At 38.0% G+C, this 24,918-nt stretch overlaps 1 protein-coding gene and 1 long non-coding RNA gene across 4 annotated transcripts in view; one reads left to right on the forward strand and one right to left on the reverse strand.

Moving 5' to 3' along the window:
* pard3bb (par-3 family cell polarity regulator beta b) overlaps positions 1–20,407 on the reverse strand; it is a 144,568-nt gene extending 124,161 nt beyond the window's left edge. For 2 of the 3 annotated variants that reach the window (XM_061791267.1, XM_061791266.1), the window contains exons 1-3: positions 20,155–20,407; positions 18,019–18,196; positions 12,004–12,105 (exon numbers count right to left, since the gene is read on the reverse strand). In XM_061791267.1, coding sequence (XP_061647251.1) covers positions 12,004–12,105; positions 18,019–18,196; positions 20,155–20,180 — 306 coding nt within the window. In that variant the 5' untranslated portion in view covers positions 20,181–20,407. Of the gene's footprint in view, positions 1–12,003; positions 12,106–18,018; positions 18,228–20,154 lie in introns of all 3 variants that reach the window. The other variant, XM_061791268.1, reaches the window with a different exon arrangement.
* A 9-nt stretch (positions 20,408–20,416) lies between these two features.
* Positions 20,417–24,918, forward strand: part of LOC133486327 (uncharacterized) — a 43,748-nt gene continuing 39,246 nt past the window's right edge. Inside the window, exons 1-2 of the long non-coding RNA XR_009790990.1 lie at positions 20,417–20,499; positions 20,685–20,832. This is a non-coding gene — a long non-coding RNA (uncharacterized LOC133486327). The remainder of the gene's footprint in view (positions 20,500–20,684; positions 20,833–24,918) is intronic.

The following is a 24,918-nucleotide window of genomic DNA, read 5'->3' on the forward strand; positions in this document are numbered from 1 at the left end:
ACCAAAGGTCAAATACTGTAGGTAGTGGTGTGAACCAAATTAACTTTCAATGAAAATGGTGTTATAGCTACAGTCTGTACTTTCGGATTACAGTGTCATGTCATTGAAGTGTTTTCTGAAATAAAGAACATCTTTTGTTATTCCTTGCAAATTTCAATTATGAACATTTTAAGGGGAATATAATCTTTTTTCCGAAGTTAACAAGATGCTACCAATACTGAATCTGATTGGTTCTTCTCTCCAACTTTGTTTATTCACTGCCATGCTTTCCTTCTCACCTGTAAAGTGTGTCTTAATTAAAAAGAAGTTATATTTACTGGTCCGAACACAACAATAAAAGGGAAGATAACGTGTCCTCTAGGTGTGACATCTACAGAATTTTATCACTTAGTGCCACGGGCAAAAACACACGCACGCACACACAAAAAAAAAAGACTCACAGCACCACCTAGCTCTACACAAATATCACTGCAACTAAAATAGTTTTAAACTTCACCCATTGTGTATTCTGTTTTTGTACCATGCCAGGATTGTAGACCACACAGTGAGCATTACATACAAATGCTTCTATGCTAGGTTGTGTACAAGTTGCTTTTTTGTCTCTACATATTCCTGTTTAGTCTTGTTTTCAAATTTGCCTACTTCATCTGTATTGTCCGACTTTTAAAACAACTCTACGCAACCGAAACACCCAGCATCCACTCCATTTTACCCATATACTGAAATACCCAAACAATAGATTAGATAATCAGTGGATTACTATATGGCTTGTAAACAAGGATTGTATACTCATAAAGTGCCACATAAGGACAATTACAAAAATAAATGGAATGATGCGATGAACTATGCAAAGCTATAGATTCAGCTGCACATTAATCAATAATCGGTTGTTCCTGTAAGGAGAGTATAGATAATGAAACTGACCTGCTCACCACTTTAAACTTTTTCTAGTGTGCCTGGATTTACATTGATTTAAGAGCTGACCCATTACTGATATCCAGTCACATTACATAAAGGCAACTCAAGTCAGACAACAAGAAAAAGAATCTGTAAAATGTGAACAGAATTTTTAAAACGTGTGAAAATGTCAAAATGAACCCCCTTTGATTGAGAACATATATATTCTCAAAGACTCAAAATACATCCTGGAGATTTTTACATTTACTTCTAGCAATTCTGCAGGTGTGTGAAAATATTTGTGTTTCTATGTTTACATGTACTAAATGCAGTGTGTCGTAAGAGAATATTGTAATCTGGGTGTGTTTGTGTGTGTTCCTTTACAAAAGACTCCCTCAGAGTGTGTGTAGACTACAATAGGCCATATGGAACAGCATTATGGAGACTCATGTAGCCCAGATGGACACATTCTGTGCAGGCAACTGCAGCCGGTTCAGAGATTCAACAGAAGGCAACTAAGGGCGCTTTCATACGAGAGAACTCTAGTCCATTCCCCCACTTGGTCGGGTCCATAGCAAATGAACTCTGGGGCAAACCAAATCTATCAATTTTGTGTACAACCTAACACGTTCCTGTTTTTCATTTAATTAATGGTTTAGCTTGATTATACAAAGGTTTGGTGTACATCTCCCAATCCCATTCAATCATTTTACCCGATGTTCCTTTTCTCCTCTTTTTCTCCAGCCTCTTATCTCATTCAATTACCTCACTGCACAACAATGTATGTCTGAGTAGCTTTTGAAGTTGGAATTGGTTTCTGTCAGGTGTCACTGATTAGAACACCCTCTAACCCGAAAGCTGATGACTTGTAGCAGGCCTTTGTGTGCGGCTTTCATGGATTTGAGGGTTTGCTTATATGATACTTGAGGTCTTTCAAGCTAAACACGCATTCAGTATGAACTGTACGTTAAAGAATGTATCCATCCTCCTATCAATTTTCTGCTGCTTATAAAGCCAGTCACACTTACATTCTCAGCTACAGTCATTGAGTGACAATCAATCCCATGTTGACTATGAATCATCCATGTGTACCTCTACGCCAGTGATTCTAAACCAGGGTGCCATGAGAGATCAACATGGGTGCCATTGAAAGTTATCTAAATTCACTTAATTTGTACCAAAAAATATATTATTTATTAATTACAAAAATATCTTTGTTCATCCATCTATGCCAGCAATGTATTGTGACAGGCAGAACAATTAGATGTTCACGTTCCATTAGATGGCAGAAGGTACAATAAACCAATGTATCCAAATGTGGCCATTCATACAACAGATTTATGGAATTGCTGCTGCAAGTATATCAGCTTTGTGTTCAATTAAACAGGCCCAGATTTCACCCTATGTCAATTTGTGAGTAAAATGTGACAAAATCATTATTTCATACTTTTCACAACATTTGTCTACTGTAAAACAGTTTCCTTGGCCCACTAAAGGTTGGGAAACACAACCCATCCCCAGTCTACACCTCAACTTGTCTTGGTGCCAAATGTAGCCAACAAATACAATCCTCCGCATTCGCATCTTTTACACAGAACAATGACAAAACTGAGGTCACTGTGGTCATATTGCTTGTTATTTTTGATTGATTGATTGATTTAATTGACTGATTGATTAACTGCCTAAATTCTTTATTTCAAACATGAAAAATTTTAAATATGTTATGAGTTAGATATGGCTGACAATCTACAAAAATATTAAGAAAAAAATGATCAAGGATATTGGTATTTTTTGTTGTTATTCTGTCAGTAACTTAAAAATGATTGCATTTAGAGTAGACTTTACACCGATTTTATCGGCCTGATCGGTATCGGCCGATAATTAGCATTTTATGCTGATCGGCTTTAATGTCATAATTCGCCGATTCGATCAATCTGCAAAAGACATTTACGCCGCGTCGCTATCGTGCACAGTATATTTGAATCCAAAAGCTAATTTATTTTTAGCCTTGTCGCGCGTCTTTTGACGTAGTACTGTAAATATCTGACTGCCAATGAAGTTATTTAAAAAACTAAAAAAAAAAACGCAGTGTGGGACAGACAACACGTCTGAGACAGACAACACGCAATGCCAGATTACACTACAAGACAAATTTGCTCTTTCACAATTGCACTATGTCAGACGACTTTTTACGATCATTGCGCTTTATCTTGTCAACTCAAATGTGATCGGATACACTCGTTACCGTGGCGACGACAACAAGAGTGGACCACGCCGACTCCATTATAAGAACTGAATGGGAAAGAACGTGTGTTGGTGGTCACCGGTGCTCAGGACAGGAGAGGACGTTCGTTTAAGGCTTACTTGAGGTATGTTCACGTACTTTTAATACGATACGGCTCGCAAGCACGCAACAAAAACGTTATGTAGCCTAGCAAGCTAGTGCTAGCACTAACGGTTGTACGTAAACATGCCGCCATTCTGTCGAATCATGCTCTAAGGTTTCGGTATGTACAGTAAATGAACAGGTCATTTAAATAGACATTGCTCTATCTTGTGATCGGTTATCGTTTTTTTAAACTCGCTTATCTGCCCCAAAAATCCTGATCGTGTAAAGCCTAATTTGGAGATATATGATGCTGGGGTGTAAATTAAAGTAAAAGCTTGAAAGTAGAGTGTATAGGTCATCGGTTTACAACTGAGACAACATAAGATAGATTTCTACGCCGGAAGTCGGAATGTGCCATAGTCAATCAGTAACTCACTGTAGTAGTCTCGCCACACTGCACTATTTGCATATCTGTTGTTGACCAATACTGGCCACTCATGCCAGAGTAACATCTGCTCCATTTTCACACTGATTGAGGAGTATCTGCAACATTTGCACAATCAACATTGTCCCAGATTATCGCACTACTCGCTTGAAGTCTCGGTGCCCTTTGCACAATGGTCATTGCACCGGACTATTGCTATATTAGTCATTCGAACTGCTCTAAGTGCTAGAGGACTCTGCATCTTTTTGCACAATTGTCAAAAATAAATAAATAGTACCGGCATTACCAGATAACTAGCAACCCTTTATTGCTCAGTGACTGTTTTTGTCAATGTCTTTATGTCTCAAAAGTGTTCTCTGTCAATTGACTGTCGTACTAGAGCGGCTCCAATTACAGCAGAAAAATTCCTTGTGTGTTTTTTGGACATACTTATCAAATAAAGATGATTCTGATTCTAACCTATGCTAACGCAGTAACAAAGTCATAATTACAGTTAATATGTTTGTATGAAACACACTTTTAGACCATAAATATGAAACAATCAAACGGAAAATGAGTCAGTACAGCGGTAACTGAGCGTGCCTTCTTGAGCCGTTTGACAACTATTTTTAGGCCACTGTGCAAACTAGTTCATTGTGCCTCATTCATAAACTTAAAACCGCATAGGTTAGGACCGTCATAAACCCAAGACACCTCTACCCTCATGAAACTGCCAGGCCTTGGAGAAAAAAATTCTATGAAGATCTCTTTACGCAATAAAGCAAATAGTCATAGTGCAACCATTCACCTGGCTACTCCTGATTTCAAGTAGAACGCATCTATACAATCAATACAGAGACAGTTATTTTCTTTACGTCCCTGCTCTACCTAAACTTCCCTTTTTTTGTTTATTGCATTGTGTCTTAATTGAAGATGCAATTTCACTCTTCTTATCCTGAATCATCTGCACATTTTTGGTCATTTTTTGGCCTCCTCACCAATGCACCCCCCTCTGTGTCCTACTTCACTCACTGTCTCGTTTACCTTCCGTCTTCTAATGAATTCAATCATGTTTGAATCACATCTTGGTGTGACCAGTCCTGATACATATGTTGACCTTTAGCTAGCAACTGGGGGGGTTAATTGAGTCAAAGCGTTTACTCTACAGGAGGATGAGCCAGAAAGACAGAGAGATTAAGAGACAGCCTCAATAGGTGCATTAAGAGAGTAAAAATGAGACAAATAGGTGCAATTTGTAAGAGCATGTGCAAAGAAGAAGAAGCAGGAGGGGGCAAGAGGGAAAAGGGGTTAATTGCTGGTGTGAATGGAATGAAACACACTGGGAGGCAGGTAATTAAAGAACTGAGGAGAAGATAGTGAAATCGAGTCAAATGTGGGCTTGATGGGGACAGTGTGTGTGCGATGGGTACAAGGTGACAGCGAGAAGGAGCCAATCAGCAAGATAGGGAAGATTGATTTTAAGTGATAAAGAGAAGGGGTTAATAGGGTGATTGAAATGAAACTGAGTGAGAGGCTGTTAGGGTGAAAGGAAACAGTTAATTATGAATATAATAAATGATGAAGCCTCGAGTCTACATGGACCTTAATTCTTAATTAAGAAAACACAGCTGCACCTGAGGACCACCCATAATTGATAGATGCATGAAATATTGAAATAAGTGTGTGTGAGTGTGTATTTGTGCAAATTGTTTTTATGGTGAAGCCCACATCCTCATGGACTCATTGTGATGATTAATTATTGTAATAAAGAATCTGAAAGTAGGGTTTGTTAAGGATGGGGACAAAGAACTGGTCATTTATATCATTAGTGGATCTGTCAGTCATGATACATGCCTGAAATTATTGAACAAGCCATAAACATACAAACCAACTTGATTTAAGGTTGTCATTTTGTTTGACAATTTATTCAGTATGGTGAACAAATAACGTAATTTAACTACCTAATGACTTTTTTTTTTTAAGAATAATGTGTGTTTATCTGATAACCTTATTGTGTTCCCATTCTGTGTACCAATGTTTCAGGATCTTTAAGTAGAAATGTTTCTGGTGACAAAAAACTTATTTTCTCAGCTTCTTGGTCAGAAACCAGCATTTTTGGATCAACAATCCATGTTCTATTGCTGAATACTAAAGAACAGGGGGGGGGGGGGGGGGAAATATAGGGGGAAAAAATTCTGGTAAATAACAGAGTTGACTTTCTTTTGGTAGTTTTGTTATTATATATTGTCACAGAACACTATATTCTGTAGGTCTTGCAATATCAGTCAATATCAGTCTTTAAAACAACAGTCAATATGGGGAATTCTGCTTTGAAAACAGCTGGCACTCAATGATTTAATTCCAAATAATTAGTAACAAAGACTAATCGATGTAACAAATCACATTAAACACCAGGCATGGTACTTCAGCTCCACATGTACACATACTGCATATAAAGTACATGAACATAAAAGGAGCTCTGTAAATATACAGTATGTACTGCCAATGTAGACTGATTGATTAGCCAGTGAAATGCAGTTTACCAATGAGGCCGTAGCCTCATCAAATATAATGCAGCTAATAAATGATCTCCTTGAGTGAAAAAGTAGAACATTCATGGCCCCTCTATCCTTCAAGGACTAACACCTAACCCCTTCTCCACACACATACAGTACATGCCCACCGCCATAAACAAGGATGTCCAATTACAGTTGGACATTGGAATGATGGAATGGAAAAACTGTCAAGCTGTATCAAATGACAAAAATAGCATCATCTGAGTGAGTCCCATGTAGAGAGATTACGCAGAACGCAGTTCCTGTAAGGTACACGCTCGAAGTATACTTTACAGTACGTATTTTTTTAATGATGGTTCTGTTTTATTTTATCAGTGCATTACTTTGTTTGGCTGACAAAATATCTAAAAAAAATCAAAAAATACCTATCTGTTGTTATACATACTCATGACACAAGGACAAAGTATTTTAGCCTGGAATAAAACCACAACAAAAATGCACACGAGAACGTGTATGAATGTTTGCAGCCCATACATAATCGCACTATGATTCTCTGTAAATGAAACCATTCCAACGTGAAAGCAATAAGCTACATTGCTTTCTTTGGTCCAAGGTCAATATTATTCTCTCCAGCTGGCCACTTCATGTGGAAGGCCTAGATGGCAAAGGTGACCAAGAAACTGTTTACATAGCCACACATTGGGTGTGTGACAGAAACCTTAGAGTGTGTGTTTGTATTTGACGTTCATTCACTTAACCTTAGCACGCTGACATTAGACTATAGAAAAATAAACATATCTGAATCTTGCTATGGGAGATGGAATCTCAACTCAGTGAAGAATGTTTTGTCTTTGCATTGAGTAGTCACAGGTTGAGGTGGGCGACATGGACTCAAAATAATATCACATTTTTATTAGGAAATACAGTATAGCAATAACAGCAAAAAATTGCATTTCACAGAAATTTCAATTTACAAGCTACAGTATTTATTTTTTATTTATCACAATGGCGAACGGGACCACAAATAGCGCCCGTAGAACCTTTAAACTAGACTTTACACCGATTTTATGGGGGAGATCAGTATCGGCCGATATTTAGCATTTTATGCTGATCGGCTTTAATGTCATAATTCGCCGATCCGCAAAAGACATTTACTCCGCGTCGGCAAACCAAGAAACAAAAATGTCACAAAAAGTGGATACATGAATTACTATATTTACTTCCTGCCATCTAATAGAAGACCATTCATTTGTTCGGTCTGTCACTATGCCTCACTGGCATAAATAGAGGAACAAAGATACATTATTTATTGTAAATATATTTTTTTGAGCAATTAAGTACACAAGTATATACAGTAAATGAACAGGTCATTTAAATAGACACATTCCTCCATCTTGTGATCGGATCAGTGATCGGTTATCGTTTTTTTAAACTCGATGATCGGCCCCAAATATCCTGATCGTGTAAAGCCTACTTTAAACATCAACAATGTATTTTGTTTGACACAACATATCACCACACAGCCACCAAAGATGACAATAGACGGTGTTTAGGCTTTGTTTACGTACAGCATATTTGTATAAATAAATGATACACACATATTTTACTTTTGTCTGAAGACATCAGCCATAAAGATAATACATTTCTGGCAAGTTCGGCATTAAACTATCATGTCATCAACCCGTAATGATCCTCGTTGGCGTAGCATACACAGAAAGTCCATTAACCTGTTTTCTGGGTATCGTCAAGTGACATTTCACATATAAATGGATTGCGTGTTCACTCACTAACAGATTACGAGAGTTGTTGGTCACAGGTGTAAAAAGTGTGAAGATACCATACTTAAAAGAGGGTTTAGCGCTTTGGGTAGCTCTCACGGTTTTCACCACTGAACATTTAAGAGAGGACCACAAGGGAAAAATTAAGTTTGAAGTGATGGAATTGGAAGTGTTAGTGGAGGAGATGAACAAACATTACTGTCTTAAAGTAAACACTGTAAAAAATTATTGTTCCAAGAATTTTGGGGAAACAACCGCAATAAAGCAATGCTTTGTTTGATTTAACTCGTCCAGAGTCCCCATCCTGCGTAATGTTGCGTCTAAAACTTGGGGTAGTACAGCCGAATAACTGCTCTGGGAAAGGCCAGCACCAATCGTCAGTGCGCTGAAATGACCCAGAGCCCAAAAAAAAAAAAAAAAAAAAAAATGCAGATTTGAAAGGAGTTTTGTCATAGGTGATATGACATGACTCCTTCTTGTGACTGGGTTCAAGTCAGCCTGTAGATCCTTCAGAAGCTCCAAAATTGCACTGCAGTATAGACGATATGTTGGATAATTTTATTGTCACTTCAAAAATGTTTACACAAGCGGAAAAGTTCATTTTGCCTGTGCTATGCTGGCACCACTTTGTGTGCTAGTTTGCACCTGCCTTTCAGACAAGCTATTATTAAAGATGCAAAATCAACCATGCGTGTGCTAAATTATTCAATTTGTAAATACTCCTCTCACAATGCGCAATATGGACTGTGTGGCAATTTAGTGCAATTGGCAGACTCAATCCTGGTAGTGCCCGGTTAGTAGATCAGCTACCACATCTGTTTGCGTGCACATTCAAGTCCGTGCCTGTTTTTGCATATACAAACCTTTTAGTAAATCAGGCCCTAAAACTATTAACTACTGCAGCTAGCTACGAATATACTGTAGCTCTTTTGAGCGGCCAAGGTGATTTTTGTTTACATGTTTGGCATTATTCTATATTTAGGTGAGACCCAGACAATACGTCTATTATGTTTGTTCAGTATTCATACGCGCATGCGCTTAAAGACTGGCCAGGCAGTCTTCTCGTAGTAAAAGATTCATCTGGGATTACAGGCCATTCATTCATGTGCTGTACATCACTGTGTTGACAAAGCAGACAAGTAGTAGTTGTGCAACCAAGTATTCACACCTCAAAAGATGAATAATGCACCATTTACAGTCGTGCTCACCATTATTGGCACCCCTTTATTTTTTGCACAACCTGTATATCTTCAGAAATAAATGGAAATGTATCAAACCTATATCGTCAGGATCTTATTTATTGGAGGTCCAAAGTAATTTGACAAAGAAAAAAATGTTTTTTGTTTTTTTTTCAACTTAGATATTGTAATTTCAGAGAAAAAAAAACAGAAAACAGCATGCGCAGCAATATTGGCACAACTCCTAAATCTTTGGTTGCACACCCTTTGGCAACAATGACAGCCTCCAAACGTTTCTTGTATCCATCTATAAGCTTTTTGCACTTCTCAGATGGTATTTTCTCCCACTCTTTGTAATTTGTTCAAGCTCTTGAACAATTGCAGGGTTCTTTTCCCCTATGGCACATTTCAGCTCCCACCAAAGATTTTCAATGGGATTGAGATCAGGACTCATTGCTGGCCATTTTAAAACAGTCAATTATTTTCCTTTTCAACCATTCCTGTCTGCTTTTTTATTTGTGCTTTGGGTCTTTCTCTTGCTATCTTCGCCTCAAACCAAGTTTTCCTACACTGCGTGAGACATTTCGCTCTAAAATCTCTTGATAATTTTTTTATTTCATGATACCTGTGATACAGTCAAGGGCTTCAGTACCAGATGCAAGAAAGCAGTCCCGCAGCATTATGGATCTCCCCCATGCTTGACTGTTGGCTAGGTGTTCTTTTCCTTAAAGACTTAATTGCGCCGTCAGACAGAAAACATACATTCTGTTTCTGTGCATTGCTAAAAGGCTCTATTTTTTTCATCTCTCCATAGAATATTGTTCATCATTTACTCTTTTGTATCAAACAAGTTCTCTATAGAAAAATCAATTTTCTTCAGGAGATATTTCACATTTAGTACTTAAACTTCATGGGGGCCAATAATGGTGAACACTGTATCTTATTTTCAACTTGTGCCCCTATGGCCAAATGGTATTGTTAGTAGAGCACTCTTAGTTGGTCAGTTGCATAAAAATGGCAGCAAGATGGGTCACACAGAAATCTTTTTTAGACATTTCCAAGATTCATTTTTCCTGCTGCAGATTAATTGTGTGGGGGGGAACCTTGCAACATAGTTTGTTGCCTTCTGACAAACCAAGCAATTTATCTTCTGCGCAGATTTATGGTCTTCAGTTCATATATATCCTCAGCTTCCCAAATTAAATATTTGCAAAAGGATAGTTTTATTTTAGAGCTTATGATAGCCAGTTACTTTGCTTCTGTAGCACGAGAGGGAAAGATTAACCCTAGTCATGTTATTTCATGAGAAGATTTAACATTTGGGAAACCCTCAAATTTTCAGCAGGGACATATCGGCTTAAAGGGCACAAAACACTATTTATTACAACTGTTGGAAATTCGGTGATTTAACATAAAAAGATTAAAAAGACCACAGTGGAAAAATTATTAGCTTCAAAAGCACTGTGCATAGAGTATGAAGCTATGGGGACGGGGAAACAAAAACATGCTTGAGCTGGAATGTGAAACAATCTGTCCCCTTTAGAATGTCATCTTTCAATATTAAAGGTCCTGATAACAAATTTCTAAAGCTGACCAAAGAGGAGAAGGACAGAGTTGGGACAACACAGACAAAGTGAGTTTCGGTCTGAGGTGCAGCAGGGAAAGCAGGAGTAAAGAAGAAAAATAACTAAAGCATACAATGGTTTTTTTTGTTTTTTTGGTTTTCATTCGTTCAATTTTGGCAGGCTTCAAGACATTTTTTGACTCTCTTTAATCTGTAAATGACTCTATACCTCTGTGTTTAATATTTGTTTAAATGCATTTTTCGCTGAACAGAGCCTGGGTCTGTTTAATTTATATTTTTATTTATCTAAGATATTTTATTTATTGTTCTACATTGCAATGCCAATGTTCAATATTCTTCAGAATTAAAAGTTAATGGTTCTTAAAAAGGTTGTTCTTAAAAACGATTACACTCTAATACCATCGTATCAGTGGCATAAAAAAACAGCAACGATACTATCGTTTATCATGATAGTTTTGGGGAAAATATATTGTCCTTGAAAATTGGCTGTCACGGCAAGCTACAACATAATATATTGAGCGAGAGAGAGAGAGAGCAAGAGCAATGGATAAGACAAAATATTGTACAAATAGTATAAAAAATAACAATAACAACTGTAATAATAATCTGCACTATAGCGTGACTGCAAAGCAAGAACCATGATACTGTATAGTGGAGGATTACTGTATTCCGTGATGATTTGCTCCATCGTTCCAGGGCTGGGACTCATTGTTTCCAGACGTGCATCCTGGGATTCAAATAGTCTGTAGTGTAAAATTATCTATGAATATACATTGAGTAATTGTATTTATGTAATTGTATTTCATACTCTTTTCTTATATAGTTTTTTTTTTATATTTATATAGTATATACTATATACTTCAATAGTGATGCCAAAAAACAGCTTCACGCAAGCACTTGGCCTCTTTTTTTTTAAGTCTTGTTCACCATCTGCCAAACAGTATGGTTGACTAAAATCTATCAATTTTATGTATTCATGTCAAGAACAAGAGTTGCCAGCTTGCTCCTCCTGAGGTACGTGAGGAAAATATAGTTATGATAAAACCCAATAGTAACTGAAGTTCTGACACGGAACTAATACCACAGCTTTGACCAGCATGAGTGAGTCACATACACACTGCCATTTAATAACAGCATAACATGCCAACAAACAAGTTTCACATTGACAGGAAATTTAGGAACCAGCAGGTTTCTGCAATAATCCTGGTTGTGAAGTGCTCAACCTAAATTATTAGAGCATGAAAGAATTAATGTTGGAAGTGTGGCTTTTGGACAGCACACTTGGCAAGTTCTTACCTTGTCCTTGTCCTCCACAAGATCACTAAGTGTATCATCAGGGTCCAGAATCCCCCCATCGCAGTATTCAACATGGTGTGTCCGAACCACAAATTCCCCTTCCTATACAAAAGGGAAAATAAATGCAAGTCAATAATATGCAACTTGAATAAAACTTATATACTGTCTTTGTGTACTCGTGTCTAAGCCACAAACATGGTTCCCAAGTTGAATAGTTAAGGAGAAGTAAAATCTCCTCTATTCTCAAATATTTTAAGGGATTGATGACCTTACAAAAACAAACATGTACTACTTGAGCTTACAGAGAAGCAATACAGTAGATACAAATATTTGGCATAACCTGGTGAAAATAAGAAAAAAATTACGTGGGGGGGGGAAGCTTTTTTTTGGCTTCAGGTATACACAGCCGCTGGCCCTAAGTCAACAGGGACAGGCTCCCTTGATAACTGCAAACACAGACCAGTTGATAAACAGAATAGAAAATGGATGGATGGATGATGAAGTTGCATATCTGAAAACACCCTTAATGATAAAAATCTGTTGAAGCATTTTTTATTTTATTACAGCGTTCCGTCTTTTGGTTTAGGAGACTTATCAGCTTGGTACATCTTGACTGGACCTTATTTAGTGAAAATAATAAATCAGAATCATCTTTATTTGCCAAGTATGTCCAAAAAACACACAAGGAATTTGTCTCCGGTAGTTGGAGCCGCTCTAGTACGAAAACAGAACACTTTGGAGACAGAAAGACATTGACTGAGCAGTAAAAGGTTGCTAGTTATCTGGTAATGACGGTACATTATTTTTTTTTTACCTCATCATTGTTTCTTTATTCACATATTAGAATTTTTTTGCTGGACATCTACAATAGATTACAGCTACTTCACTGTTTAACCTGGACTGTTCTTGCTGCTTTTTTCACTCCTTTTATCCGCTGTGTTAGGTCTGTGATTAATGACAGAGATGCTGTACTGGACAGCCTTCGACACAGAGTTGGTTGTTAAACAACACAGTGAAGCGGCATACTAACTGGCAAATTCTGTACAGTCACATGCAGAAACATAAATCACGAAATAACCTTAGAGCAGGTATGAATCAAAATGTTACAAGGTTGTGGATCATTAAATCACTCTTTCAGGGACACAGGTCTGTCAATGGTTTTCATAAAACAACTGAGACAAAGGACGTTCTGAGAGCAAGTCTCAACTATCCACGTCAATACAGCATTACAGTACCTCTGGCTACAGTACTAATAAATGCAGAAGATTTCTGAATCAATGTTGAATTGGAGTTTAATCGTCACATGACTTGTCTTTGACAAAGCGTGTCTTCAGTGGAAATCAAGTCAAGGGAACAAGGGGTTGTGGGGTTGGAAAACGTCATGGTAACCATAACTCACCATTGTTCACCAGACATATTCTACAACTCAGAACCCACAGGGCGATTCTTCATTCACAATTTTAGCTCAAACTTTACTACTAGATAGAGGAAGACAAATGTAAAAATAGATGAGTTTGGGCTTTGAAAAAGCAACGTACGTAAATGGATAAGTAAAGCTTGAGCAACATAGAGTATTCCTGGATGTATCTTATTTTCTTCCTGCCCCAATCAAAATGCACTGCCCAGATTATTACCATTTTATACACTTGTTTGGTCAAATATCCGCTTTCTTCCTCCAACTAACGTGTTAAAACCACATAGGCAAGGACCCTGATATGTACCTACATTCAGATTTGTCAAGTGTATTCATGCAAATGAAAATATTAGCTCACAAATGATTTAGCAGTTTGTTTCTAAAAACGCAATAAGTGAAATAAGAATAGATACACTCTAATATTCACAATATTCTAGATGTGTGGATTTAGATTTACTCACGTAAGTACACTTTTCAATGCTTTGACAGGCTACTGAAATCGGACAATGCCTGAGCAAAAGCTAAGCCAGATAAAGTTTTAAAGTCTTTAATAAATAGCACACAACCATCAGCTTATCTATTAGATGAAGGTAATTAAGAAGTGTGCCAACAAGCACTGAACTTCCTGGCAACTCTCCAGAAAAATTAACTCTTGTCTTCTACCCGCGCCTCCCAGCCAATCTTTCATCTAAAGGCATAAAACTCTTAACATTCATAATCTCTGTGTTTCAAAAGTGGAATTAATTGACTCACTAGTATCTCTGTATATTATCCCAATATTTGGTATTACACTTACTGTTCACTTATATATATATATACATATACATATATATATATATATATATATATATATATACATATATATATATATATATACACATATATATATATATACATATATACACATATATATATATATATATATATATATATATATATATACACATATATACACACACACACACACACACACACACATACATATACGACCAATGAATTGATCATAGATTAACCCTATAGCCAAATTTTCTTCCATATTAGGGCCCTAAAGATGAACAGGCTTCTCATCTCCCGTTATACATGGCACACTGTTATCTTACCAAGTAGTATTGAAGGAGGAATCAGAGTTCAAATGTGGGGAGGCAAGTGTTGAGGCGATGTAGAAAATTAAGCCTGCACTAGTGAAAGAAAGGATGATAAACTGGATGATAGGGTAAAACACATGGTAGCGCATGGAGAGTTGATACTGTATATGGACAGATGAAAAGAGATGAAGAGGCTAAAACAGTAATGGGGAAGAGAATGAACATACTACATCAACATCTCTCTATCAAGCCCGACTGAGGCCATCTAACCATATATCAGGTGTGCTCCTGAAATAACAGCCAGTATTAAAGAGGTTACTGAGAAGATTTGGTTGCCTGATGGGGGGCACAGGATTGCTGCCCTGAGAGTAGCATCGGGAATCAACTGCAGTCATAAAGGAATCACAGGAGGGAGCGATTTGCATTTTACACCGACTCACAACTTAAGTGGGAACCTTGTCAAGGGGTCTTCTGTCTGGAGCATCGCAATTCAGGTCAGATATGCATTTAATTTTTCATGCAGCAATTACGGCGAGCTGGACCTCTGTTGCTTTGGCAAAGACTTGCCGATGTGGAAATCATAGGGTCCTTTTATGATATTAAATACGACAAATATTTTAATAACTGTTATAGCTTCAGGAAGGAAAAAAAATATATTCTGAAAGTTATTCTGCTTCAAAAGCATTTCTATAGTACTTAAAATAAAACATTTTATTACTATAAAACTGACAATAAATGTGATGGAAGACGTAATTTCAGGCATTTGGGCCTCTTGTTGGAGTGTTTGAAAACAATAAACATCAAATTTGAAATAGCTTATGGCCCATGTCTTGCTATTTTACGAAAAATAGGCTTGTTAGGAATGTATTTGTCTATGTGACATATTTGATTTGGTATGTAAGTTTCCATATTGCCAGCAGTCTTGGAGCATTTTGACTGATCTTTTATGACTGATCTTTCAAGAGAACACACTGTTCTGTGGTAACATAAGAATCAAAACATACAAAAGAGTAGACTAGCTTCTTTTCACCAGAAAAATAACGTGTTTCCGTTCTTTCATGATCAGCAGTAGAACACGCGTTGGTTTTAGCAAAAACACAGGCTTCCGAGCAAAAGGCGGAGAACACAAGCTTTTGCGAAAAGAAACTTCGCTGCCAATAGTTTTTGTTTTTGTGACATCTCAAACTCTCAAAAACAACTAAAAAACGACTGAGAAATGGCTTTTGATGGCAAAATGGTAATTATTTTACAGATATACAACTAATAAAAGGGCTGCAAGCGACACTGACTCACTGGCTTTTTTCCATTGCGCTGTTCATTCACGCCTTGAACTACATAATGTTTTCTCAGAATCACAAACCACACTTTCTACTAACTACTGCTACACAATCTGTTTATACAATACATATACATACTCAGGTCAAGTGTGAGGTCCTAAACTTGTCCGGCTTCCAACGCGTTGGCATTTCTCTCCCTCCTAATTGACATGACAAGCCGATATTAACCCCCTAATCTTTATCCATCCATCCATTTTCTGAGCTGCTTCTCCTCACTAGGGTCGCAGGTGTGCTGGAGCCTCTCCCAGCTATCATCGGGCAGGAGGCGGGGTACACCCTAAACTGGTTGCCAGCCAATCGCAGGGCACATACAAACAAATAACCATTCGCACTCACATTCACACCTACGGGCAATTCAGAGTTGTCAATAAACCTACCTTGCATGTTTCTGGGATGTGGGAGGAAACCGGAGTGCCCGGAGAAAACCCACGCAGGCACGGGGAGAACAGGCAAACTCCTCACAGGCGGGGCCGGGGATTGAACCCCGGTCCTCAGAACTGTGAGGCAGACGCTCTAACCAGTCGTCCACCGTGCCGCCCCTAATCTTTATGTTCTACTCAAAAGCTGTGCTGATCTAAAACCCAAAGCGATCCAATGCGGATATCTACAGGGATCTCATAGGCCTTACAGCGGTTTACATATCTGAATTTCACAGACAAGCTGGGCCAGACGCTTTGCACGCTTACCCTATGAAAAACTGGACAAAAATATACATCGGCAGCAGTAAACGGATATAAAGAACCACAGCAGTGAATGAGTTAACATCAACATAAAGAGTCTGGCAGCAATTGCAAGTAATTGTTCAGATATCATTTTGAAATACGACTACTGTAAATGAGAACTGTCTTGCTATTTTAGGGGGGAAATTTGCTTAATAAATGGAGGCTGTCGTTTTGTTCATGTTAAGGATCTATTTGTGTGTGTTATACATATTGTTTGGTATGGAAAGAGTTATTTAGTCATCATTAACATCCCTAACTGAAGTGTACTGCTCACACAATATTTTGCTGCTACACTCGATGACAAGAGGAAACATATGAGTCAAGGAGGAACATCAGGTGAGTGATCTAACAGTGTACATCCCATCTCCTATAGTACACACTACTGCAACACACTGAAGTGACTCATACATCTCTGCTGTCATAAAGAATCTTTTTGGACATATTTCATCCCAGCCTGTACAATAGCTCGCCACTGCCATGCCATTCCACTGTGCAGGTGGACTACAGTATAAAAGCATGCATCATATATTTGTGGAATTTATTCATTCCTCATTTATATTCAAACATTTTTACATTTTACTCTTTCACATCACATTATGTATGCACATTTAAGGATGAATAGATTTTATATTGTGGTTTTAACACAATTATATCTCGCACTGGACTAACAAAGTCAGTGTTTCTGTTCGTCTTTTCAATCCAATTACAGCCTGCAAGATTTCATTGCTTTGACAAGTAAAAACAATAAGGGGAAGTAACACGCACAACCAGACACTGCAAACGGAAGTTATTGTGGATAATGCAGAGGAACTCATGCCAATTACTTCAACAAATAAAGTCAGTGATTTATAGTCCTGAACTAAAAAAAATGTTTTTATTCTTATTATAAGCATCAAAAGTCTAAGGGAAGTTACTGGAATAAATTTGTATTTGCATTTGTAGTATAGTGTATCACACTTCCCCATCATTTGTAATGTGAATTTGGGCATATACATCTCAATAAATTGGAATATTGAGGAAAACTTAATTTAGTTGAGTAGTTCTATTCAAAAGGTGAAACTCATGTATACTATACAGATTAGATTCACTACACACAGAGTGAAATATTTCATGACAAAACCTGAAAATCGCCTTCTCAAGAAACTAAATCAATAAAGTATATTTCATAAAGAATTGAGGTATTCTGAAACGTAATTTCCTATGTATTGAATGAATCTGTTACGAGTGTCACTTTTTTACTGAACTACTGGCATAAATGAATTTTTCAACAATATTCTAATTTATTGAGATGCACCTGGAATACAGTTGAGAGTCAAGTAGCAGTCACACGAGGAACCTGTGTTTTCCCCATTCGAAGGATTTTGTTTTGAGTTGTTTTTTTTTTAAGAACAGTAGTTACATGTCATGACTATCTACGCTTAAAATGATACAGCGATCAAGTTCCCAGTTGACAGTACCTGTTCCAGCAGTTTTCTGTATCTCTGAGTGGCTTGTTGGATGAGGTCCCTCACAGTCCATCCCTCTTTACAAGGTACCACCACACCCGTCTGCCCAAATGTCACCGTCACCTTCATTGTGTGACTCTTCCCTTTGGTTTTGGGTGATGCCAGGAGCGCTGTGTCGTACTGGATGTAACTGCAGAGTAGTAAAAAGGAACACTGGAAGCCTGAACGAAGCAAACATACAAGCGAGTGGAAGGGAAAGTGAGTGACTTGTGGTGTAAACTGAACCACAATACTGTGACGTTAACGTCAAATATACAGTGGATATATAATGTCTACACACCCCTGTTCAAAAGACAGGCTTTAGTGATATAAAAATTTTGATGAATCATTTAAAAATTTTAGAGAGGGGGAGTAAAAATTAACAATTGAAATACAGTGGTGCAGTTTTTTAGATACGAGCCAAATTTGGCCGATTTTTTGCTTTGACTTGCGTGCAAAAACTTAACATATTTCACAATAAGCAGCAGTTGGAAGACAGTAAACAATTCTTCAAAAGAGGGTTCAAGATATTTACTGCCGCTCCCAGTTGAAGTTTACTGTCAAACTAAACATAAAACTAAGATAATTACACGTTGTGTATCTAAAACAACCACATAACTTTCACTAAAGTCCACTAGCTTGATGCTAACACATAAAGGAAAACGCAATACATGGGCTAACAAATAGCATTTGTGTGGCGGTGTGATAATGTTTAAAGCAACAGATATTTGAACAAACAGTGGAGCAACACATGTAGACAGACATAACAACACTGACGGGCATATTTTTTTTATCCTAGGTGTATAACGACTAATATTACGGTCTCTCCGAGGAGCAAAGGCGGTCTTTATGTACAGCACTGTATAACTGAATGGCTGTATTATACTGCTCCCAGGGTGGCCAAAGCCTCCACACCAGGAGCAGCACAATGTCTATTGAATAGAAGTAAAAAGTGTGGCAAAAACTGTTTAATTTCTTTACATTCCAGTTAATTATGTCATTAGTGTGTTTTTTTGGGGGGGGTTATCAAATACAATATTAAAGAGTGCTGTTTTTTCTTATAAATACATTTCAAACAATTTTATTGTATTTTGGAAAAGGCTAGAACAGATTAATGGCATTTTCATTAATTTCAGAGGGAAAGGATGATTTGAGTGTTTTGAATAACAAGTGCGGTCATGGAACGAATCAAAATCTGATCGCATGACACCACTGTACTGTGATTGCACAAGTGTGCACACCCTCTTACAACTGGGACGTGGCTAGGTTCAGAATTAACCAATCAAATTCAAACTCCAGTTAAATGAAAGTCAGCACACACCTGTCACCATTTCAAGTGTCTCTGATTAACCCCAAATAAATTCCGACTTTTTTCATGTTTTTTTTTTTTTTCCTGGCAGAAGCATGAAAGTATTAACACCGATTGCTATTTCGCACTGTTCGTAATTCCTTTCGCCTTGTCGAAAGTTTAAGGCTGAAGAAAAAATGTTCCAAAGCATGATGCTCCCACCGCCGTGATTCACTGTAGGTGTTGTGTTTGTGCCAAACATACGTTTTAGAATTATGGCCAAAAAGTTCCCATTTTGGTTTTCATCAAACCATAACCCATGTGATTAGGACACTTTTTTTATGGTCAAATGATTTTTCTAAAATACAGTGGGCGCCTTGGTTCAAATAGGTTGGGAAACACCGCTGGACTAACTTTAAAATATTCCACTTTTTATACTGCATTTAAGATACCTTTTAGACGGTCACATTTTGACTGGTAGCAGACAACGCGTATTTTACTTTGTGTACCTTTGAGGTGCAGAGCAGGTTATATTCGTAACATTTCCCTGCACTGCACTGCACTGCACTGTGCACTTGCCTGGGCAGAGGTTGGTTATCATCTGCTGTCACTTAGCTGATTATATTAGCTTCGTAACGTTACTGGAAACTAGCAGCGCTAACAAGCCCAGCACGGCAGCATTCCGTTACAAACACACCACGTATATGGTTAACTGTTGCTCTCCCCCGTCTTCTAGTCGAGGGAGAGTGTGACAAAGGGGAGTTTCGCGTCATTTCCAAACTTTCCCATCCAATTCAGCACAGCTAGCTTACGTTAGCTACCTTAGCTGAACTTTGTAGGGAGGCATGCAGTCGCTCAGGCATCATTCCACAAGTTTTCCTCCCCTCTCATGTTTCCTTTCTCCAGGCCCTCCTCGGTAATATCCACTTCATCGTCGAGCGTCACTTGTAGCACACGTAGTTTTAACACCGTACGAACTGGAAACGACGTGAAAGTGTGAGGTAAACACTTGGGGGAAAGTTTTGGGATTCCTTCCCAAGCGTCCGTTCCTGGCCACAGTTACTGACCAGCGCTTCCACAACAGGGCTGCCTGATACTTTGTTAAAGAGACAGTGCACCAAATGTGACAGCCACCATTTGACACCATGCAATCGATTGGCACAAAGGTGCGTTCAAGAACAGATTCCATATTCAATGTGTTATTATCGTCATTGCCCCGCCAAGGTTGTCTTTTCGTTATTTGTTTGATTGTTTTCAACTTGATTTCTACAATTTTAAATATACCAGCCTGATATAATACTGCTTAAAGATTATATTAACAGTTTGATCCATCCCTCTATTCTAAATAAAGGGCAGCACGGCGCTGGAGTGGTTAGCACGTCTGCCTCACAGTCATAAGGTTTGGGGTTTGAATTCCAGCCCCAGCCTAGCTTTGTGGAGTCTGCATGTTCCATGCATGGGTACTTCGGCTTCCTCCCACATTCCAAAAACGTGTAAAGGTGAGTGTGATTTATTTTGAATTTTGATGTATTATACTTATTCCTTTACCTCAAGGGTAAATTTCATTTCCTACTCTGTGGATGTATACTTATTGTTGCACACCACACTCAGAACCAATCACACACATGCAGCCAGGACTGCTAGGACAGATTTAGAGTGAAAGAGGTTCAAAGAGTGCTGCACCACTTGATCTGGCATGGTGGGGATTATGCCCTGCTCAAGGGCACCTTGTCAGTAGCCAGCAAGCAGACGAGTATCCCGCTAACTATTAGTTGCCATTTTTATTGTCCGTAGTGGCACTTCAAACCGGTTCCTCCGACTCTGTTTTTGTGTGGTTTGATGATCGGTTGTTTGCCCTGCAATTGGCTGGCGACCAATCCAGGGTGTACCACTTAGTGATGTGCAGTAGGGCAAGATTTGGTATAGATTTGGATACCAAATAAATACAGAGTCCGGTTTAGTATTGTCGCTATTGGTACCCATAATTTTTAGCAAATAAGGTTGCTCATGGTGAAATTGCTCAATCTGAATGAGTTTTCATGAGCTCGAAGTGTTTTTGTCTTTTTCCATTTGGATTATTATTTGTTGAAAAAGAAAAAAGAGGATTCAAATCATTTTATTGTCATATCAGGACACATTTACACAAAGTCCCAGAATTAGCCCAATAAGTCGCAATAGAGACCTATGTAAAATAAAGTGTTGGATGACTTTTAATGTGCGAAAGTGATAGTTTAAATTGAGGCCACCAAAGTAATGAGGCTTCTCCTAATATATGTGTTGTGCAAACCTTGCAAACCCCTCTGAAATAACATCCTGTTAATCATCTCATACTGGCACCTCACCCACATTCAACCATTAAAGCTAACCAAAATATTCTATTTTGCATAACATCATACACCATTTGACGCATCTTCAAAGATGAAACCCCTCCTTGCGAGGCGAAGTTTGTCTTTGTAATGAGCAGCTCAAATGTATGCATGTGTATGTCTACTAATTGATTTGGACTTGGATTAGTTTCTGGGTCATTGAATTCCATTGCTTCTAATGAACCACAGGGGAGAAGGCCTGTAATACACACATGCATAATTTACCTCTTTCTTCAGTTAAAATTAGAAAATTAGAAATATACTTGAATAATGATTTAAGACATATTTGGGAAATTTTAAATGAACTGAAGAAACTTTCTCTGTATGAGGTACTCATGTTTATTTTTCATAAAAATTAGTGCCTCATACTTTTTTATTCATCATTATAAATGAGCATCAGTTTCAATTGCAAATCCCATTATTGATTGATTATTGAGGATTATTTGACTTGAGCTAATTTGATTCTCCAGCTAGGTTTTACAACAGGATAAGCTTCCTATATAATATAAAAGATATTGGACTTGGAATGCTCAATTCTTAATTAAAAGATAAACTAAGAGAAGAAAACAAGGATCTCCATATTTATTTCAGAGTGGGTTCTTAATGAGTTAGAGTGAATATGCATGAACATTTTGAATAGTATCTTGTCTTGGAGCCTTTGTTTGAATATCTTCTAACTGATCGGTTACACTCGAGTACATTTAGAGAACTCATGGGATCATAACTTTCTTTGGTAGTGCCCAGAAGCCTTTTTTGCCTTACTTTTGTTATAGTTTTTTTTTTTTTCTATAACATGCATAATGCCTTATGCATTCAAACCCAGCGTTACTACCGGCAAGTGGTCAATCATACTCTCTTTCCTTGCCATGGCCTCTCCACGTGAAAAAGTCCTTTTGTCACCGGTATCGAGCAAATGTGAATGCTCCCTGCTGGTGGGCCTGATCCATCAAGACCTCGACAAATAAATCAGTGTGTCGGGAAGAACATGCTATGCGCAGTGGGAGAGAGGACAAATTTGACCAATGCAGACTGAACACATGGATGGGAAAATCACAGACGTTGACTGCAGATGGTTGTTTAAATCAGCCATCCATTTTATATAGCGCTTGTCCTCATTAGGATTTGCCAGCTGACTTTGGGTACGCCTTACACTGATCGCCAGCCAATTGCAGGGTGCGAATAGACAAACAACCATTCACACTTGCGTTTACACCTATGGACAATTTAGCCTTCAATGAATCTAACATGCATGTTTACGGAATGTGGATGAAGTGAAGTATGCACGCAAGCACAGGGGAGAACATGCAAACTACACACAGGCGGGCCATAGCTTTGAATAGAATCCCAGATCTCTCGACTGTGAGACTGACATGGAAACCACTCCGCCACCATGCTCCTTGTTCAACCAACCACAAACAAATACAAATATATTAATTTCCCGCTGGTAGTAAAGGAATGGGCAAGTACAAAAGTACAAGCCATCGAAACATGAAGTTGTCAAAAATAACATAACCTAGTCAAAACAATCTGCCCTAGTATGCCAACATATAACAGGTCCCTGAAAGATTTTTCCGAAAGTCTGCAGACTAGTATGATGTTGTGCGCTGGCCATGTATCGGTCACAGAAATAGACAAATCAATTCCATCTCAGCAGGGTGATTTCATCAGTCACACTCCTGACCCGCCAGTGCCACATAAGCACCAACTGTTAAGATGTTAATATTTTGAGCTCTTATGCTAAATGGAGCCCTCAAAAGATAGTGGTGCCTTGCGATACAAGTTTAATTTGTTCCGTTACCATGCTCGTAACGCAAAACACTTGTATCTCAAACCATCTTTCCCCATGGAAATAAACAAAAATGCCATTACTCTGTTCCAGCCTTCCCCCCAAAAACAATACAAAAAAACGTGTAATGTGTTTTTTAATAATGAAAATAACACTATTTAATATAGTACTTTATAATATATATATAGTATGAACAGAATTAAATAGAATGTAAAGAATCAGTTTGTCCATCATGATCGGGGGCCGTACACTACAGTCATGTCCACAAACGAAAGAGTGTAACAACTACTCAATACTGTAAGTGACTCCGTAAGATGCAATAATAGTAGTCGTTTTTCGCAGAGGAAAAAAAGAATGTATGCCTATGAGTATTATGATATTGTTGGTCTACATGTGCACTGTTCAAATATCCGTTGCTATAAGTATTATAATGCCGCCACACAGATGCTATTCATTAGCCTGTCTATGATGCTTCCCATTATATGTTTAGCAATAAGCTAGCAGACTTTAAAGTCAAAACTAAAAATCGGACGAACGACAGCTCATATCTCGGAAAGAAACCTGTAAGTCGTTTCACTCATATCTCAAAGCACCACTGTATTGGATACAGCTCTCGTTTTGATGGAATACAGTTTGCTAACTACAACCACAATGAACATATTGTTGAATTCATGTCAGGAGCCAGATTATTTGACACAGCTCTTTCATTGAATAGCATTGTCCACGTGGTTAGTGGTGTCGTCGTTGTCCTTTTACAGTTCCTATTGTTTGTGCAGGGTTGTACTGTGTGAAATTAACCTTTTAAACTTGTTATTATAAACATTTATGTGAGGGATGCCAACATCTTCAAGCAAGTTGCAGTGCATCTTGCCAGAAGCGGCCAACTTATGACATTGTAGAGATGAAGTGGAGGACAAGCAAAAACAACAGGGAAACTGTGAAAAATATTTTGTTTCAGTCCCTCTTTTCCATTCAGTCCAAACTGAACTAACATGAACTACCATTATGCTATTCCAGTGCACACCATGTTTCACACATAATGTGGTATGCTTTTGGATCACGAGCTGTTATGTCTATCCTATTCCAATCGTTGTGGAAACAGTTGCATTAGGGATTGCAATAACTGTGTTCATTGATTGCTACAGTGTGGTAATTAATTGGCACGAAGCTTGGTGCATCCACAGCAGAAAATTTGCAGATGAACTTTAACACACTTAACATCACCTTTTCACAAGCAATCTGCAAATGTAACACTCAGGGGCTAGCAGTACTTCTCTCTATGTTACAAACATCATTAAAGCTATTTTCGAAGGGAAGAATAGCACACACAAAAAATCTAGCTGTTATTAATTAACAGGTGTTATTTGAATGAAATACAAAACACCTATGAAGGAGCAGATGCACACACTTGTGAACCTAAGCAAAGAGTTTTT

This window comes from Phyllopteryx taeniolatus, chromosome 12 (genome assembly GCF_024500385.1).
Source record: "Phyllopteryx taeniolatus isolate TA_2022b chromosome 12, UOR_Ptae_1.2, whole genome shotgun sequence".
NCBI lineage: Eukaryota > Metazoa > Chordata > Actinopteri > Syngnathiformes > Syngnathidae > Phyllopteryx > Phyllopteryx taeniolatus.